At 38.0% G+C, this 21,278-nt stretch overlaps 1 protein-coding gene across 1 annotated transcript in view; it reads right to left on the reverse strand.

Moving 5' to 3' along the window:
- Positions 1-2,412, reverse strand: part of abcb6b (ATP binding cassette subfamily B member 6 (LAN blood group) b) — a 43,067-nt gene extending 40,655 nt beyond the window's left edge. Inside the window, exons 1-3 of the mRNA XM_016287304.1 lie at positions 2,002-2,412; positions 518-629; positions 80-172 (exon numbers count right to left, since the gene is read on the reverse strand). Of these exons, the coding sequence (XP_016142790.1) occupies positions 80-172; positions 518-629; positions 2,002-2,088 (292 nt within the window). The 5' untranslated portion in view covers positions 2,089-2,412. The remainder of the gene's footprint in view (positions 1-79; positions 173-517; positions 630-2,001) is intronic.
- Between the last annotated feature and the right edge of the window lie 18,866 nt (positions 2,413-21,278).

Here is a 21,278-nt window from a genome sequence, read left to right on the forward strand (position 1 = left end):
TTAATGGTTTGTACAGAATAAAACAAGCTATAGTGTTTAAAAGAATCCTTACAATATGACTTTGAATGTCAACCCTCACCTACCCCTCCGCCCTGTAAGAACTTAAGGAGGACGTAAACACAGACCGTGATGGCCAGGGCTCTCCAGCTCTCCATCGCTGACAGCTGGTTAACTAGAATATTATAATTGCAAAAATACAGAGAACAAATGAATGCATCTACTTCTGCTGGCTCAAAAATGCACGTGATCTTCAGAAATCATTCTAAGATGCTGCTTTTGTGCTCAGAAACATTTCTTATTAATGTCAATGTTGACAACAGGTGTGCTGCTTAATATTTTTGTGGAAACCATGGTACATTTTTCATGATTCTTTAATGAAAAGAACGTTCAAAAGAACTACAATCATTACAAATGGTTTTATAGGCACAGAAATAATATAAAAAACAACCTTACTGACCCTAAACTTTTGAACAGTAATATTTTTGCTTAACTATCCATTTAATTGTATGTACTGTACATCCCCAAGGCTCTGTGTAGGAAGCACATACTGTGAACACACTCAAGAACTTAAGGAGGACGTAAACACAGACCGTGATGGCCAGGGCTCTCCAGCTCTCCATCGCTGACAGCTGGTTAACTAGAATATTATAATTACAAAAATACAGAGAACAAATGAATGCATCTACTTCTGCTGGCTCAAAAATGCACGTGATCTTCAGAAATCATTCTAAGATGCTGCTTTTGTGCTCAGAAACATTTCTTATTAATGTCAATGTTGACAACAGGTGTGCTGCTTAATATTTTTGTGGAAACCATGGTACATTTTTCATGATTCTTTAATGAAAAGAACGTTCAAAAGAACTACAATCATTACAAATGGTTTTATAGGCACAGAAATAATATAAAAAACAACCTTACTGACCCTAAACTTTTGAACAGTAATATTTTTGCTTAACTATCCATTTAATTGTATGTACTGTACATCCCCAAGGCTCTGTGTAGGAAGCACATACTGTGAACACACTTCTGCTGTTTTGATGAGTGTGTGCAGGGCATCTTCCCTTTAATCACACATAGACTATAAACTTTAACATCCTGAGTCATGAATAACCACATGACTTCAGTTCAATACACCAAAATTTAACAGCTGCCCAAAACGGCCATCTCACTGACTTATACGTGAATTCACAACAACAAAAACAGAAAGAAAAAAAAATCCAAAAGGATGCAGTCTGAGCCAGGAGCCACAGCATAATGTATCTAAAGAGAACACACTGGTCTGTCCTGGGAGCTGAGAAAGATCCTCAATCTGATTCATTTACATTAATGGCCGTTTTGATTGTGCACTCGGAATCAAATGAGGAAAGAAAAGGTGGAGGGTTGAAGCAAAAAAAAAAAAAAAAAAGAGAGGGAGAAAACCGATCAAAACAAAACAAGAAAATGCCAAGGGCAAAAGCAAAAACTCTCTTCCTCTCTGTTGAGCTGGGGGCGTAGAAATGGATGGTGAGAGAGCTGATTTTTATCCTTGGCATGGGGGCAGAGAGAGCTGCGGACAAAAAGGCCCTTGTACCAGCGTGTTAACTCTGCTAAAAGCCCCTAATGCCCCCTAATCGTGACTGGCAGGGTTGGTGAGTCAGCACAGCGGCATGTATTTTTAATTACTGCAAACAAATTCAAACATTTATTCCTTCACACACACACACACAAAAAAAGCTACTGATCATCTTTAAAAAAAACAAACAAACAAACAGCAGGTTGAGCAGCTCCCACCTTGCCAGGTAACAGGGCAAATGTTGAAAGCTGCTGTCCTCTACTGGTCATGCATGGTAATGCAAATCCTTTGGCTTTTTGTTTTATTTATTTATTTTTATTAAGGGGCCAGATTTGAACCTTTTAAATTATTTTCAGGGGTATTTTATTTTAAAGACATTTAGGTGTAATAGAACCTTCAAATAAACGTACTGAGAATCTGATAAAGTGATTTCCAGGTGTTATACTTACCTCTACAGTCAGTGCAAGTGATGCTTGCTCAGTTTCATTTTCCAGAGCGTCTTGTTTCGTGTGTCTTTTAGAGTACTTGTTTGCCATTGTTTGACTTCGTATGAAAAGGTAGGCTTTCAAAAATACAGTCTGAATGCATTATTCCATTGAAGTGTATTGCATTCTATGGACTTGCAGGGTTTTAAAGTGCATATGTGCGCGAATGCAGTTTTCGATTGATTATAGCGACCGTCTGTATTCAGCTGAACGGGAAACGCTGCGTGTCATATGCGCAGCATTCACATGACTGATAGACTTGTGGTCATGTGGCTCAGATGTTAAATGAAAACGCTGAAAAGGCTGTTTTCCTCTGTTAGGAGTTGTGAAAGAATAGTTTTCGTGCAGCAAATGTTGCTCGCTAGCGGTTTCTAAAACCAGATTCCTCCAGGGGGCGCTTGGCGGCTCAGAAAGGCAGTTAGCCCACTGAGTCGCCTTCAAAACAAAGACGTTTTTGTCTTACTAAAACTGTGTACTCTACAATAATATATATTTTTAAATCAATTCTAGTTCTAAGGAATGGTAACTGAAACACAAGTTAAGCAAGTTCTAAAATTACATCTGTAAAACGTATAACCAAGAAGTAATTCGAAAAGACTGTGATTAGTCCAATCTGACTAGCGCTGTGAAAAGTAACAAGAATCACATGACAGTACAGGGCCGCGTGCATCCGTAACATTTATTTATTATTATTTTTAAATTGAGTAAAAGTACAAAAGTACTTAGTGGATGCAGACGTTACATTTGTATTAATTTACAAATAAGAAATGATTTTGTCTCACCTCACTTTTTCTTTGTCAGCTAAAACAATGTTTGGAAAAATAAGTGAATAACAATGTGCTAATGCAGGCCTATATAAATTCACAAACATGACTGTCTCTGTACCAGACTCAAAACATAGCCTTCTGTTAGTATCGGTTCAGTATGAAATGCTTCTTCAAAGGCTGCAGTCAAATCTTAACAACTTGAGATGGTCTGTGAAGGCAGGAAATTACACCAAAGCACTTAAAAAGGAAAAGACTTTAATGAACAAAAATATGATTCAGTGAAACTGCGACTTGTTATAGCACTTGCATATCATTGCTCTCTTGTTGATTTTGATTGCTTCCATTGTTCTCGTTTGTAAGTGGCTTTGGATAAAAGCGTCTGCTAAATGACTAAATGTAACGCTAAATGTGAAAGAATCATTCAAAGATTTGTTCAACACACAGATTTACTCATGAACAATTAACATAGAGCAGTTCCTAACAGTGATGCTGACCTTTACAGACACCACTACATGCACGCACAGATGAGGAATATATATGTAAAACTGTAAATAAAGATGATAATGGTAATAGAGAAGCATAAAGTGCATGTAACATAGAGCTCAAGCTGCTCTAATTGACTTGCTGCTGATGCCAAGTGTTGTTTACATTTAAATGAGCCTCTACATTCGGTCAATAACAGCAGATTTAGTTGATTTTTGAAATCAACAAACTGTCCCTGAAGCCTGGAAGCTGATCACACGTGCTACAAGCTCTTCAACTCTACAGTTTGGTGAGTTTCATCAATTTGTCAAATTTGTAAAGTGTTTCTCCAGGCATCTTCATGGAGCAGCAGACTCGCCCCAGAAGAAGCAAGGCTCTTTCCACACACCTGAGGGGATTCTTGGTGTAGGGACAGTGTTGCCAACTGCTCTCAATTGAAAGTAGCTAAAACTGGTTAGATCAGGTTAGATCACACCTACAGCTGCATCTCTGCCAAAGCTCACAGACCCAACAGACTGGAAGAGCGCTACCTGAACAACTGCGGTCTTTCCTGACATCCGTCCAGCAGCCTCAGTCTCTTCAGTGGACGAGTGTCTGGGGTCTCTGTGTCAGCAGGAAGATCCCGTCTCCATCCACGGCTGCTGTGTGCAGGGCTACCAGGACATCTACCGCACTGTGGAGCCCATGATGAAGACACACTGTGGTCAACAGCATCCCTACAGCCTTGAGCTGGGGCTGAAGATCAAGCAGTGCCCGTGGGAGACGCTCAGCTGCCCTTCACTGCTGGAGACAGAGCAGCCAGATGGACGCGTCCTCATCACTGAGAGCTTCACAAGCAGCAGAAGCTTCGCTCCATGAATCCACGTGAACGTCAGTGAAGAACCCCTGCCTGAGCAACACTGAGTCATCACAGTGTCTCATGGAGCATCACACAGTGGGACCTACATTTGTAAATACTGTATATATTGTACATAGTTATAGAGTAAGTTTTATTTTCTAACCCTAGTTTTCATCACATTGCTGTGTGATTGTTTGGGTGTTTTTGGTGATTGTCAATGCAGTGTTTTATGGTCCTCCGTTGTTCTAATTGGCTTTTAGCACTTTGCTACATGGTTGTCAGGATGTTTTCGGTGGTTTCCTGTGTGTTGACTTGCATTTGCTAAGGTTTTCTGCACGGTTGTTAGCGTGTTGCATTGCGGTTGCTGGACTCCTCTGTTTGATTTTTATGCGTTGCCATGCGGTTGTCAGGATGTTTTGAGTGGCTGGTTGACATGCGGTTGTTTTTCAAACAGGGTTAGGGTCCCTCACGTGGTTTGCAGCTTGACGTGCTGTGATGGCTTGTGTGCCTCAGTAATGCTGAGAGCTACGTCACTTCACAGCTACTGTAGTAGGGTCACCCATAGTGGACAGGTCTCAGCTGAGATGCCAGAAGAAGACAAACCACCTGATTCTGGACAGCAGCAGATTGGCCTGATGTTCCTGTCAGAGGATCACCATCTTCTGTTTACGGGTAAGTTGGATACATACAATATATGATAGTTGTCAGTTGGAGTTAGTTTCTTTCGCATGGAATTTGAAAATTCTGAAAATAATAATTAATCGGTCAAATATTTCATAAGTTAATCAACATTAATTACAGATTTTGGAAGTGCTAAAATTTTAGATTTACTTCTTTTAGCACCTTTAGCACCTTCTCAAGGAAAGAAAACAATGTTTTATTAACAGTTTTCAAACCGAGCCTTACTAAAAGTGAAATAAAACTAAAATGTAATGAGAAAGTAAAACTATAAAACAGACAAACACACAAACTAAACTAAACTAACACAATAGCATCAAAACAAAACAACATCAGAAGCTCAAAACTATAATAACCCTGTTATGTGGCTATGTGAGAAAATAATAACAATATAAATTCAAGTTGTCATTTTTCTAAATTTCATTTAATTTCATAATGTCTAATTATGTTTTAATTGATCTTTTTGCATTAAGACAAAAAACTTCAAATGTTTTATGTTTGCCCCTATAAAGAGATTTTGAAAAATATGCTTTTTTCTTTCCATATTAACTCATTGTGGTCTAATATTGTTGTGAAGACCTCTGTCTTCCATTATGTTTACAAACAAAGTTTTCCAAAAATTCTATCAAACATCATCTTCACAGAAGAAATTAGGTCATGGTTTGTAAGTAACGACATGAAGGTGAGTAAATAATGACAGAATGTTTTGACCGAACTGTCTCTAATGTCTTGATTTCCTGAAGGTCAGTTTAAAGAGGGATCTGCTTTTGACTCACAAACTGGATTCAGCACTCAGTTTTGAACATGATATCGACCTGCAAACTATTTTCAGGCTTGAGGTTAACAGTTATGAATAGGTTGTCAAAGATTTTAGAAGAGGAAACTTGTCTTTGTGTGTAGAAATGATCAGCCTCTGTTCAGTGAGGAAAGAATCTAACAGCAGAGTGTAGAGCATCACTACCTGTCATTACTGATGTCAATAATTGCTGCAGAATGACTGAAGAAAACAGCCATCTAGATGAACAGAGAAAGACAATTTAGACATGACTAAACTGGAGTTTTAGACTCAAAACCTTTAAAAAAAAAACATACAAAAACAGTATCAATTTATAACACTGAGACTAATTGCCCATAACATCCAAATTGACCAACATAACAGTCAAACTTTCTATACAATTGCCTTGTTCTATAAATGATTTCAAAAGCAATCTCATCAGTGGTTTCTTATACTCTATGTTTGGTAGATCAGTGAATGTATTCCGTTAATTCTAGCAGTTGTATGCTTATTTCATAATGTGTATCGCCTCCTTGTGGATACATGTTATTAATGCAGCTAAATCATCGGCGGCCTCCTGCGTATTCTACACTAATTTCAGTCTTCTTTTAGTTCAACACATATTTTGTTGAATTTAGCTGAATAAAATAGAAAGACTAGGTACAAACATCTGACAATAATATTATGTGTGACCTGAAAGTGATTAATAAATAAATTGTAAACAGCTGAGACGCAGTAGGCCTACACATGGGATTCGGCCAAAGCCTTCAAAGTAAGTCAAAAAAATAAAAAATTGCTCCGATACACAGAAAAGGAGAACAGTGGCCTTGTTTTTTTTCCTTTTCTTTTAAAAGGATGTCAATGGAGAAGAGCTTTCACTCCGCTGAATAAAGTGCATTTGTGGGAAAACAGCTGAGGCCTATCATTTAATGAATCAACAGTATATTGCTTATCTTCAGCATGTTTGCCATCATTCATATTGGATTGGTCTATTTTTAGAGTTCACACAGAAAAAAAAACAGCACTTCTCATTAATTTCAGTGGTATTCAAAACTGTCGCACTGTGAACTCTGATATCAGTGCTATGATGTGATTCAAGCCAATTGTATCTCCAAAAATAAGACCATCTGATTCATCTGTCTATGTGAGGAATCAGCTGGAATTGGTAGAGGAGAACATGTGAGCTGTAAATCGTAATGTCCTGTGTCTTTCAACTGGTCTGCTGTTCATATTATGGGACTAGGCTTTGTAGGGCCACTCCATGGTTTTAAATGGCATTTAATGGCAGCGCATGCTCAGGTTAGGCGGTGCATGCCTAATTTATCACCTAAAGAGTTAAAGGGGACCTATTATGCAAAAATCACTTTTATAAAGTGTTTGAACACAGTTGCACAGGTGTTTGTTCGCAGTATGTGAAAACAACCTGCCTATAATGTAAAAAATCCACCCACTCATTTTTTTTATAATACCAATAAATCATAAACTTATTGTTCAGATCGTCTATCTGAACGATCAGCTCCAGATTCATCCCTATGTACACATCACCATAGGGAAAAAGTCCCGCCCAATTGTGATGCTCTCTGCCCTATGAGCATAGACACAGCCCTGAGTGAGAAGCAACAGTCCATCATTACTGTTTTCTTGCTGTAACAAGTGTTGTGTTCTGGGATGCACCAAAGAACATAGCAGTCTCCATAGACTTCCTCCATCTGAGGACACTGTGGTTAAATTTAATTTTTGAAGGAAATATCCCGGGAAATAATCGGTGAAGTCCACTATATGTTTAGGGATCATTAACAACGCTTTGTACATGAACATCAGCTCCAGTCAAAGTAAGTATCACTCGTTTGTTTTCCAAATGGCCTTTCTGAAAGAGCCTCTTGGCATGCTAAAGCTAACATTATCACTAGTGCTGCCTTCACGTGCTACCAGAATGTTCGTAAATAGGAATGTGGAAGTTAAAGTCTGCTTGACATATTTCCAACTGAAACGGAATATTGAGTAGAGGGCGGGGTTTTATTTTTACCCTCCTACTCTCATCTCCAATTCGCAGCAAACTAACGGTTGGAGGGGCATGGTTTAGCATATTCTGTCCAAGCCGTCAAACTGACGTTACTAGAGAAAGAATGCCATTCCAGAGCAGAAGCAAATGATCGGATTTTGATTAAAGATTACGAAGACAAACATTTTTTTCTTAACTTGCACGGATTAAATGTTGACCTTAAGACTAGCAATGTGCGCAAACAAAATAAATATTGTAAATTTAGATTTCACGCGGACAAGTCGACCGCTTGAATTTGTCAGGCTCAAAATCACACGTGGGACTTAATAAAGTTTGTGATAACATGCGAAGGCAAGGCACCATGAGACCAGCTATGTCATTATTTTTATTGCGCCGTGCTCCCCTTCGGTGTAATTCATAAACATGCATTTATTATGCACAGTACAATCAGATGACTGACTTTTAAACCGAAAACATTTTCTGTAAAGATAACAGGCTTGTACTAATAGTGGAATGTTTATTTGTATGCCGGAGCATGAGCTCTTGAAGCTCCGCCCTCTTCTGAAAAGGGGCCCGGGAGCACCAGCTCGTTTGTATTTAAAGGGACATGCACAAAAACGGTGAGAAGGGTATAACTGCAGCCTGGAGATCTCAAAATGGGGGCGGGAACTCCAAAACGGGGCGGGAGCTCCAAAATAGGGCGTGGCTTCCTCCAATTGACAGACAGGCACATGACACGCATGCGCAATTTTTTCCCCCAATCCACTTCAGTGCAAACTCCGCCCCACAGCTGATTCTATAGTTTTTATTGGTTGTGTCAATTAAAGTGTTGATTTACTACACTATGCTACAAAAAATGCTAACCCTAAACCTACCCCACACCTGACCCTAACCTTAACCAGTGAGATTGACTGCACAGCGGGATTGGTGCTGAATAGCGTGGTAAAGAAAGTTGCAGTTCAGGAGATAAACAGTTAATACGATTATGCGATATGAGATCGTTCCGTAACTCCCCAACCGGACCTCACCAGACAATGGCAACTTTTTAGTTACACCCAGTGTCACTACCCCCTCCTACCCTGCGAATTTCGTGCCCCGGGACGCCCCCGTTGCTTGGAACAAAGCGATGGAGTAAAATCTTTCCCCTGCATTGCACTGGGACGGCTAGCGGGAGAGCTCGTGGGTGATTCCCATTTATATCATGAAGCAGAGGTTCAAACTCCAGTCCGAACACCACTGGCCACGAGCTTTGGGCTGTGCTCTCACAAGGAATGTTTATTTACATAGCATATTTTATTTTAGATCAACTAGAAACAATGTTTAATTTATAAAGTATTATTTTGAAATGTAAGTCAATAACAATTGGCCGAAGCCAGAGCCAATGGTGAAAGTCTTTGCGCGAAGAGACCCCGCCCCATTTTGGAGGTTCTGCCCACTTTTGGAGTTCACGCCCCATTTTGGAGATCTCCGGTCTGCAGTTACACCTACTTGGCATTTTGGCTCATACCCTAAAAGTGCCAATTTTAACAAGCTATAAAAATTATCTGTGATAATTAAAATAAATAAAATTATTTATTTTTGGAATTTTTGCCAAAATGACAGTAATGACAGGACAGTAATGAGACAGTAATGCTTCCCCACACCCCCAAACCTAACCATTCCGTCTCATATGCACGGTCTTGACGAGTATTTAAGTAACCGCAGTTGGTTACGTCTTAAATAAACATAAACAGTTAAGAAAATATTGGATGTGTGTCAGTATAACGGATCCATGCATTTCTTATATTAGGCTAATGTTAATCAAACAACAAAAGAAAAACATGAGAATCATAAAAAAGTAACTTCTGTAACTTTAAGAGGTAATTGTGTCTAATTACTTCATACAGTAATACAGTTTTCATACACACAGTAAAATACTGTTTATTTAGGTAATTTGTATCATTGTATCTAATGGTCTCTCTGAGGGCTAAGCTCCCCTAAAGATGAAATCCTAGAACCGCCCCTGCTCTGTGGACATCAGAGACTTTTTTTTTTACATCTTGTAAAAAGGGGCATAATAGGTCACCTTTAAAGTTAACTAGTGACCAGGGTGACAAAGAAACAATGTTCCACCAGAGCAGCTGAGGAAGTCCAATCAAAACTTGAACATGCCACATGTCTTGATTTGGACCTGCAACAAGTAGATGATGCAATAAGTAGAAGCTTTGTGGACGGCGTCTTATCTGGAATCAGAGAGTACCTTGAATAGAAAAGAGGTTTGAATTTAATTCCTACCATAAAGCACAGACACTCCAGGCTGATGTGAGTGTGGCCACCAAAGAACGCAAGCTGGTTAAAAAGCCAGTAGGTGATTCATCAAGCGAGGGGTCAGGCCAAGGCTTTGACAGTAGCAGTCTGAAAGCATATGCAGCTGAACCTTTCCAAGATGCCAGACAATGACCGCCTGTCTTTCTTGGGTGATCATGTTTGTCCAGATGGGCTTTTTATTCTCTTTATAAAACTGTCTTGTTGGAATACCCAACTAAAGACTCAAAGATGCCAGCAGCATTCAGATATCCACATGAATGTGTAGAAATGATTCTGTTAGTGTGTTTTAGTGTTAGTTTGTCATTGAGAGCACACAAAAGAGCATGAAACAAGGAGTGTGAAAAGGTGTGAGATGGTCAGTCAATCTTGAATTATACTGTAATCATAATGAATAAGGAAACAACAGACGTTCTTTCAGCTTTGTCTCTTTCTGTAAAAGCAGTTTAAAGCCCATTTCTATTTCTGTGCGCTATTTCAATCCTCGCTCTTTCTTTTCCCACATGGGAGGAAGGAGAAAATTGGCTCATACCCTAAAAGTGCCAATTTTAACAAGCTATAAAAATTATCTGTGATAATTAAAATAAATAAAATTATTCATTTTTGGAATTTTTGCCAAAATGACAGTAATGACAGGACAGTAATGAGACAGTAATGCTTCCCCACACCCCCAAACCTAACCATTCCGTCTCATATGCACGGTCTTGACGAGTATTTAAGTAACCGCAGTTGGTTACGTCTTAAATAAACATAAACAGTTAAGAAAATATTGGATGTGTGTCAGTATAACGGATCCATGCATTTCTTATATTAGGCTAATGTTAATCAAACAACAAAAGAAAAACATGAGAATCATAAAAAAGTAACTTCTGTAACTTTAAGAGGTAATTGTGTCTAATTACTTCATACAGTAATACAGTTTTCATACACACAGTAAAATACTGTTTATTTAGGTAATTTGTATCATTGTATCTAATGGTCTCTCTGAGGGCTAAGCTCCCCTAAAGATGAAATCCTAGAACCGCCCCTGCTCTGTGGACATCAGAGACTTTTTTTTTACATCTTGTAAAAAGGGGCATAATAGGTCACCTTTAAAGTTAACTAGTGACCAGGGTGACAAAGAAACAATGTTCCACCAGAGCAGCTGAGGAAGTCCAATCAAAACTTGAACATGCCACATGTCTTGATTTGGACCTGCAACAAGTAGATGATGCAATAAGTAGAAGCTTTGTGGACGGCGTCTTATCTGGAATCAGAGAGTACCTTGAATAGAAAAGAGGTTTGAATTTAATTCCTACCATAAAGCACAGACACTCCAGGCTGATGTGAGTGTGGCCACCAAAGAACGCAAGCTGGTTAAAAAGCCAGTAGGTGATTCATCAAGCGAGGGGTCAGGCCAAGGCTTTGACAGTAGCAGTCTGAAAGCATATGCAGCTGAACCTTTCCAAGATGCCAGACAACGACCGCCTGTCTTTCTTGGGCGATCATGTTTGTCCAGATGGGCTTTTTATTCTCTTTATAAAACTGTCTTGTTGGAATACCCAACTAAAGACTCAAAGATGCCAGCAGCATTCAGATATCCACATGAATGTGTAGAAATGATTCTGTTAGTGTGTTTTAGTGTTAGTTTGTCATTGAGAGCACACAAAAGAGCATGAAACAAGGAGTGTGAAAAGGTGTGAGATGGTCAGTCAATCTTGAATTATACTGTAATCATAATGAATAAGGAAACAACAGACGTTCTTTCAGCTTTGTCTCTTTCTGTAAAAGCAGTTTAAAGCCCATTTCTATTTCTGTGCGCTATTTCAATCCTCGCTCTTTCTTTTCCCACATGGGAGGAAGGAGAAAAGAAAAGCAGCTGCCTTTCCCAAGCCACACAAAGAAGGGTGAAAAAACAGAAAAACTGCGTTCGTTTGCGGGTGTCGAGGGTGAGGATGAGTGGAGAGTAGTGGGAGAAGAAATCTTATCATTTCCAGCCCACAATGGGCTGGTTTCTGTGACAGGACAGTTACAGATCTGTTTTATCTTATCACAGCTTTGTGTGTGTGGTAATGGCCGTCTGCCTGTCAACTGGTCATTATGAAGGCTTTTGTCCCGTTGAGCGAGTGTGTGCTGTCCATCACGCAGCTCATTTCGCTCAACTCTTTGTTGTGCGCTCCAGTTCTTATTGCCGTGCCTAGTGGGAAAGCATGGATCCTGTCTCTCTCCAGTGGTGATTTTCCTCTTTGTAATCCATCTGAACCAGCAAATTGCAATTTTTAGGGAGAAGGAAAGGAGAAAAAAAGGAGGTAAAAATCTATTTAATCCTAGGGAGTCCGGTAGGGAGAATGACTTGAGCCACCCAGAGAAATGATTGGTATTTTCGATTCTGTGCAGGACACAAAAGGGGATCAAGTTTATTCAATCTCAATCACTCCATCTATTCCAAAATCATTTTTTTCTCTTTCACCTTCACACCTGTACTGTATATATTATCTCAAATTCTCACCTCAAGCGCAGTCATCGGTACAACAGAGTCTCTCATGAACCGTTTTTAAATTATTCAGCTGTCTAACAGGCACCTGTTGGCCTGCCACCCAAATCACTGCACATATAGAGAAGAAAAGCCACTGATTTCATAGATGTGACTCTGGACCACAAAACCAGTAATACGTAGCACGTGTATATTTGTAGCAATAGCCAACTATATATTGTATGGGTCAAAATTATTGATTTTTCTTTTATGCCAAAAATCATTAAGATATTAAGTAAAGATCATGTTCCATGAAAATATTTAGTAAATTTCCTACCGTAACTATATCAAAACTTAATTTTTGATTGGTAATATGCATTGCTAAGGACGATTTTCATTGCGATTTTCTCAATATTTAGATTTTTTTTGCATTCCATCCAGATTCCAGATATTCAAATAGTTGTATCTCGGCCAAATATCGTCCTATCCTAGCAAACCATATATCAATGGAAATTCATTCAGCTTTCAGATGATGTATAAATCTCAATTTTAAAAAAATGGACCCTTATGACTGCTTTTGTGGTCCAGGGTCACATATGTTCATTCAGTGGTTCTCAATCTGTGGTACATGAAGTGGCATGCATCAAGACTTTAGAAATGAACAATACAGTTAGTGTTTTAGGTTTGTCATTTGTGGTTTTATTTTCTAATTTCTCATCTATATTATTTTTTTTAATTTATTTAATTTTATTGAAATTTATTTAGTGCATGGAAGTCTCCAATGCATAGACTACGTTCTGCAACATCAATGGAAATTCATTCAGCTTTCAGATGAGGTATAAATCTCAATTTTAAAAAAATGGACCCTTATGACAGCTTTTGTGGTCCAGGGTCACATATGTTCATTCAGTGGTTCTCAATCTGTGGTACATGAAGTGGCATGCATCAAGACTTTAGAAATGAACAATACAGTTAGTGTTTTAGGTTTGTCATTTGTGGTTTTATTTTCTAATTTCTCATCTATATTATTTTTTTTAATTTATTTAATTTTATTGAAATTTATTTAGTGCATGGAAGTCTCCAATGCATAGACTACGTTCTGCAAAGCCAGATGTGAATATGCGTTGAAAATATTATTCAGTTCACTGAAAAGAAAGCAGGTGACTTATATTGAGGTAACTGAAAAGTGGGAAGAAAGATTGCATCATTTAAAAATTTTGGTCGATATCAATATGCAAATAATTATTTTCACATTATGGCCACTAACTGATAAATGTCCAATGTTAAAATTAAAAAATATTTTGTCTAAAGAAAGTAAAAATAGTACACTAAAAAACTAAAATCAATCACTTTAAATGCTACTAGTAAATTGAGATATTATGATACTTGTAATGTACAGAATATACAATTATGAAAAATGTATATTCACTTTTCAGATCTGCATTCAAGATTACACTTAACTGTGTTATTAGATCATTATTATTAATAATTATAATGATAGATAATTATTAGTGTTTTAAAAGGTTATCTTATTAGATGATGACAAATGTAATTCAAATATATTCAATATTTTGAAAGTCAAACGCCTTCCAAAGACTCAGTGATACATATAGTTATACATGGTTAAATAGCCTACTGAGTGATAATTCAAATAAAAATGAATGTGTTGATGCAATGTTTTTAAACCTGAAAAGTTTTTGTAAATTCAGTAGTCAAATGCTGAGTAGCCACCTGACTAATGACTGGTCTTTTTGTGAACGTCCACAAAACTGGAAGACTTATATAAGACTATAAGCGGTAGGCTATTTTGGAAAGTTGCATTTAAAAGACGAAAAAGAGAAATTAGGGAGAATCAATAAATAATGAAAAATGTATTGCTATTGTGTGAATATCACGTAATCAATAAAAAGTAACTGCAGTCTGATTATGAGCATTTTAAATTGTAATTTCATCTAATTACAACTACCCAACTCTGACACACAAAAACTGATGGTAAAATAACATATTCTTGTTAGATTAAATGAGTTACCTGCCTTAAAAAGTTTGAGAACCACTGTTAGAGAATGTACATGACAGCTAAATTGTCATACTTATAGGTGACTCACCATACAAGGTGTTTCATGTTCACCGCATGTCATAATTACCATAATTAATAGATGAAAACTAAGATGTTCTACTCAGAGCTGCGATGTTCTTGGAATGACATGACTTCAAAATAATGTATGTGTTTCTGTTGCAACACTAATAATGCTAAAACTAATTTTTGTAATCAATAGACAAAAGCACTATAAAATAAGCAACGGTATGCAAATGCCTTATAAAGGAATAGTTTTAGCGGTAAATTAGTTGTCTTGTAGCCACATTAAACTGTATTTTATGTTTAATATCACAGAAATATTATGAGATAACTGCTTAACTCCATTTTAAACCAGCACCATTTTGAGTGTTTCTGCATGATGTTTCAGTGGTCAGGTCGTACAAGATAGAGGTCTCAAAAAATTGTAATTACAAGTTGTAATTATGTTTTCTACAAGGACGTAAACGCTTTTTGCAAGTCACAGTAATTCCCGTGAATGCCCCTATGCTCCTTTGAGAAAATGGACATGCGATAGAGGTGTTTGTGGTCTTATAACAGCAGGATGGAAGAATGTGTGTGTACATTCTTGATCCAGACAGAGCTTCGCATTGGGGAGTCCTGCAGGAGCATTTGTGGTTTCTAGAAGCAGAAGGCCAGACTCTCAGAAAGGCCGCTCTCTAAACAGCCTAAGATGTTGAGCTCTACATGATGTCCAATGATCAATAAACCCAGCCAGAAAAAGTGAAAGCATCCCTGTCTGCCCTGGTGCCTCGTCTTTTATCTGCCTTTGTGGTCTAACCGAAACAGACATGAACATGAAGTCTGTCGAGATCAAATCCATATTCCCTCGCATGAAGAAAACAGTCAGCTCAGATGTCTGTTTTCGTTTCTGCTGCTCCACATACACTAACCTCACATCCTCACTCTGTAGAAAAAGCGGTCTTTCACAGATAACACAGAACACACTCCTGACACTCGTTCACCAGAGTTCACCAGCGCTGTACACAGGATTGGATACGATCTCATCACATCTTGTGGTGTGGCTGAACACAATGGGCCTTCCTGTCAGGAGTCCGTGAACCGTCCTACACGTCCCTGCGCAATACAAGCAGATAAGATCTCTTCTTATTAACACATTCAATTTAGACTCCCTCAGAATGGAGAAAGGAAATACATCTATCTCAGTCAAATGGCCATTTGGTCGTGATTGCAATCGTACATCTGCAGTGCGGATGTCATTGTATAGACAGAAAATGGCAGCATGGATGTCCAATCTCAGATCACATTAGGTGATAAAAAGTAAACCACCTTCACAGGAGTTGTTAAAAAGGTCATTCACTGGACCAAGAGCATTTTCTCTGGAAGGGGTTGAATGTTGACCATGCTGAAAAGGGTCTATTACTGTCCTAACTAACAGGCCAAGACCTTTGAGAAGTAAACTAAAAAATAATTTTTAAGTTGTTTAAGTTGTAAATAAAACAAAGATTATTGGAGTGTTTTACTAGATAGAAGTCTTTCTACTTAAAAATCTCACATTTAGTTTAATGTTACTTGCATTTCTTTAATTATTTGAGCAATTTACTAGCAAAATCTAAAAATTGTTTCTACATTTGTTTAATGTATACACTGCCATTCAAAAGCTTGGGATCAGTAGTATTTTAAATGTTTTTAAAGAAGTCTCTTCTGCTCATTAAGGATGCATTTATTTGATAGCAAATACAGCAAAAACAACAACAGTAATATTGCGAAATATTATTGCAATATAAAATAGCGATTTTCTATTTAAAGGTACTTTAAAATATAATTTATTCCTGTGAAGCAAAGCTGAATTTTCAGCATCATTCCTCCAGTCTTCAGTGTCACGTGATCCTTCAGAAATCATTCTAATATGCTGATTTATTAACAATGTTGGAAACAGTTGTGCTCCTTCACATTTGTTTTGGAACCTGTGATACTTTTTTCAGGATTTTTTAATGAATAAAAAGTAAAAAAATAGAACAGCATTTATTCAAAATAGAAATATTTTCTAACAATATAAGTCTTTACTATCACTTTACATCAATTTAACACATCCTTGCTGAATAAAAGTATTCATTTCTTTTCTTTTTTTTTTAAAGTAGAAAAAAATGACTGACCTCAAACTTTTGAACAGTAGTGTATATTGTTACAAAACATTTCTATTTTAAATAAATGCACTTCTTTTAAATGTTTCATTCATCAAAGAAAAAATATGAAGCAGTTCAACTGTTTCCAACATTGATAATAAATCAGCATATTAGAATGATTTCTGAAGGATCATGTGACACTGAAGACTGGAGTAATGATGCTGAAAATTCAGCTTTAAATTACAGAAATAAATAATATTTTAGAAACCCCTTATGTTAAATTCCAATAACATTTCTCAACATTACTGTTTTTCCCCTGTATTTTGGATAAAATAAATGCAGCCTTGACGAGCAGAAGAGACTTTAAAAAAAAAAAACATTAAAAATCCAACTGTTCTAAAACTTTTGAATGGAAGTGTACATTAAGTTTGGGGTTTGAAAAATGTTTAAATGTTTTTGAAAGTCTCTTATGCTCACCAAAGCTGCATTTATTTGGGAAATATTATTACAATTTAAAATAACAATTAAAATATTATCAATGTTGAAAACAGTTGTGCTGTGTAATATTTTTGTGAAAACCAAGATACATTTTTTTTTTCAAAAATAACAGCAGCATTGAAAAAACTTTCACTTTTGATCAAATTAATGCATCCTTCCTTAAAAAAATAAGTCCCCAACCTTTTGAACAATAGTGTGCACAGTTTCTCTGACAAAAAGTAATCGGCATTCAGCAGGCTGTTTGCAAAAAAAGTCCTTCCCGATACTGCCAAGAGCAGATGTTCATTCATTAAGGTAAGATTCACTAGGGGGCAGTCTAAGTCTATGGATGACTGGATGTCAGTTAACAGGACTGTAAGTGTGTGAAGTTCAGCAGAAAGCAGTACAAAGAGCTCAGGGTAAGCTGAGGAAGATGTCAAGCATTCTCTAGGAACATATTCATTCATGAAATTATACTTGATTCAGGATTACTTTAATGACAAAGGAAAAAACTCTGCCTGCTGATATTAACCATAGCATCTTAAAAACAACGAGTGTTTTTAGAGAGAAAATAGCTGATTACAAGCATAATGACTGTTTGTGAATCAAATGCTTCTCAGAGGAGCTGGAGACAGAGGAATGCTTGGAGGTAATTAATGGAAAGAAAGCATCCAAATTAGCTCTATACTCATTCATCATGAGTGTGTGTTTGATCCCATGTGAGCCATCTGACTTCTTTCAGACCTCTGCCTAAGTTAAGGCCAGAAACTTTTGTAACAAAGGCAGAGAAAAACCGTCTGGGTGCCAGAAGAACAGAGGAGATGGTGGAGGAGAACTGTTATGTGTTTGTTTATTTGTAAGGGACTTCCAATCCAATTAATGATTTATTCTGGCTAGCAGACAGTGGTTTAGGCTGGGAGCTTTTTGGGGCCGAGCACTTCTCCCAGAGAAACTCATACATTATATCAGCTCTTTTCTCATCACACATCTGTTCTTCTGGTAGAGCAGATCATTTTCATGGTGAGATCAACAATGAAGAATAGAGAAGGAAAACAATAAAGGTGCAGTCACATGTACTATTGCTCGGCAAATTTTCACGGGTGAAATCCGCACCATTAGGAGTTTTGGGTGAGAGCAGAAAAATTCCTCCTGCAGATTTCACAACAGATTCAAATTGGTAACATGGATATGCCTCTTTGAGCAACAAAAAGCTGCTTGGGTTGAATGTGACTTCTGTTCTATGTTTTTGCCTACAACATTTTGCTAATGTGACACAGATACAGCAGTTAAAAACAGTCACACTAGACTTCAGACACTGCAACGGTCTTGACACCACATTCTCAGTCGTATTTCCTAGAAACATAAATTCAACATGTAACAAACAATATTAATCCAAAATGGAAAAATATAACATTTAACATCTTCCTGCAATGTTGCAAACCAGCATCTTTAAAGTTTTTTTATTTTTTTTATTTAGCTAAGAGGTCATGCAGTCTTCCATTGGTCACACTTCACATGATACGAATTCACAGGTCAGAGTTCACCAAACTTGAACTTTGTTAGCCAGCAAAATGTGAGGCTTGCATGAGCTTGGGTTTCCAGTCTCCCGTTATTGCATGCATATCAATGGAAGTAATTTGGATGAAAAGTGTAATGTGACTGTCTAACGGTAGGGACTAATCAAACCAATGCTAAAGAACTAGCAAGGAGGAAAACAGACTGTGGCATCACATCGCCTGCATTAAGGCAAAAAAAAAAAAGTTGCACTAGAACACTCCGGACAGACTACAGCTGAGGGCCAACTAGAGTGTTCGCTCTGCGCTTGCGTGAGAGAACATATCTCTCCCATACCAGCAGGTAGCAGCAGTCTGAATTCGGCATTCAAACAGGGAAACCGGAAGAGCTTGAACTGTGGATATTCAAAGCAAGCAGTGCTTACTTTTACCACTGTTTACACCAGCAGCGCTCAGTAATGAATGATTGGTGTAGCTTTTTTTCAATCATGTCTGCTAAGAATTGGCCGAAAAACAGCTGACAGTGTCTGACTAGAGCCAACAGTGTGGAACACTGAGAAAACTAAAGCTGACTGACGCTCAAAAACCACCAAACATTGCCCAATGACCAACTGTCGGCTTGGTGTATCCAGGGCTTAAAGTCACACCAAAAGTGCTATAGTACTACACTTGTGTTCTGAACATGGTACCATACTAATACCATGATTTTTTTTGTACAAGTGTCATGGTTGTGCCAATGCCACTGGAAGGCAAGCCTGCTATTGGCTTTGGTGGTACGCATGGAAGTAGACCAGAGGCTATTGAATGATTGCCTGAGGTGCCTCACACGATCCAAGTTAGCTGTTACGCTTTTTTCCAATGGTAAGTACTATAGACCCTCGCATCTCCCAATAATAAGACAATCTCTGGTTGTACCATCCCTAGCGCAAAATCTAGCAGCTGTATTTTGAAGCATGGTAGCTGGTTTCTAGCAGGTCTGTACTAGTCGTTTCAAAAACCAGGTCACCAATTTCAAGCTAGAATGACAGACTTGTAGCTGGTTTGTTCTTGATTCAAGATGGTCTACCAGCTTAGACCAGTCGATCTCCAGTTCAGACCGGTTATTATCCAACCAAGCTGGTTTTTAGAGCAGGGATGGAAATTCTTCTATGTAACTTGTGTAAGCATGTAAATACGGTGCATGAATATGGTAATCATTTAAAAGTGCAATGGAGTGGAAATGATGCATTTGGGGTCAGAAGCTCCTGTCAGTAAATGAGTGTACTATTTACCGGTTTGAAATCAGGCAGAAATCCATCCCTCTTGTAATTGAGCTCATTGAGTTATTTTTTTTTTACGCTGGCAGATTAACCGGTCACATTATTTACAGTAGAGGTAACACGCCATGCTGAAAAGAAGCTCAGTGCTTAATTTCCACATGAACTGCCTACTCTTTCCCACAGGACAGACTTCATTCATGTGTGTCACCGGTACGTCAGGTTTGGCCACCAGCACGCTGGACTCTGAGGAGCAGACACTGTACCTTTCAAAAGCCATCGCGAGCATCCAGCTGCTGCCAAGTCAACCCCGCGCAGCTCCCTGTCAGTCTGCGTGAGTGACAGCCGATCCCCTGCGCGGCGCTGATTGGCAGAACCTGCGTGGCTGATGGTGATAAAACTGGCGTGCTGCTGTTTGCTGCCGTCCTTCGCGCTCGCTCTTCGGTGCTGTCACTCCGCCCGCCAAGATGACGACGCTATTGAATCCCGCCCGTTAATAACAACAATGCAATACACAGTAGGCCAACTCATCCGTATTTCCCCATCTAGTTGATTTGTTTATTTATTCACGGACATCTTTGAAATGACTGGGATTTTGAAAGTCCAAGGTGACATTCGAGATGCACATTTTAATATGTCAATATCCATAACTTTGCCATGACAATCCTAAAACAGATTGGCCATTTGAGCTTCGTGTCAGTCTTCATTACTGTCTCTGTACTGAATTTTCTCGCATAGGGACAGTGCTGTGTTATGTGCAGCAGATGTCTGGGCATAATTTTGGTGAAAACCGGTGGAATGGGTTTAAATATATGGAAATGTGTTAGAAGTACACATAGTTGTACCCAAATATGTGTTCAAGCTACACTAAGTATTCAAAAGTTTGGGGTCAATAACATTATTTTAAAATAAATTAATATTTTTATTCAGCAAGGGCACATTAAACTGATTAAAAGTGACAGTAAAAATGTTTGTTATAAAAGATTGCTATTTCAAGTAAATGCTGTTCTTTTGAACTTTCTGTTAAAGTATCCTGAACCAAATGTATCACAGTTTCCAGACTGTAATAATAATAATAATAAAATAAAAAAAGCTGTAAAAAAAAAAATCGAACTGCGTGCACCGTGAGAAGAATTGTGTATGCGCTCATTTGAAGCGTGCAAACCAGCATCTCAGAACGAGCACAACTATTGAGCTCTCTTTTAAGTCTTGTGCTTGAATAGACAAATTCACACAAAAATTATGTAAGTATCCTAGTAGACATAGTCGGTTGAACGTACCATATCAATGTACTGGATCCGTGCATTCTCTTAAAGTGGTCAAATGATGTTGCTAAAAAGAACATTATTTTGTGTATTTGGTGTAATGAAATGTGTTTATGCGGTTTAAGGTTCAAAAACACATTATTTTCCACATACTGTACATTATTGTTTCTCCTCTATGCCCCGCCTTTTTGAAACGCGTCGATTTTTACAAAGCTCATCGTTCTGAAAAAGTGAGGTGTGCTGTGATT

Source organism: Sinocyclocheilus grahami, unplaced genomic scaffold, assembly GCF_001515645.1.
Source record: "Sinocyclocheilus grahami isolate Dianchi unplaced genomic scaffold, SAMN03320097.WGS_v1.1 scaffold220.1, whole genome shotgun sequence".
NCBI classification, from domain to species: Eukaryota; Metazoa; Chordata; class Actinopteri; order Cypriniformes; family Cyprinidae; genus Sinocyclocheilus; species Sinocyclocheilus grahami.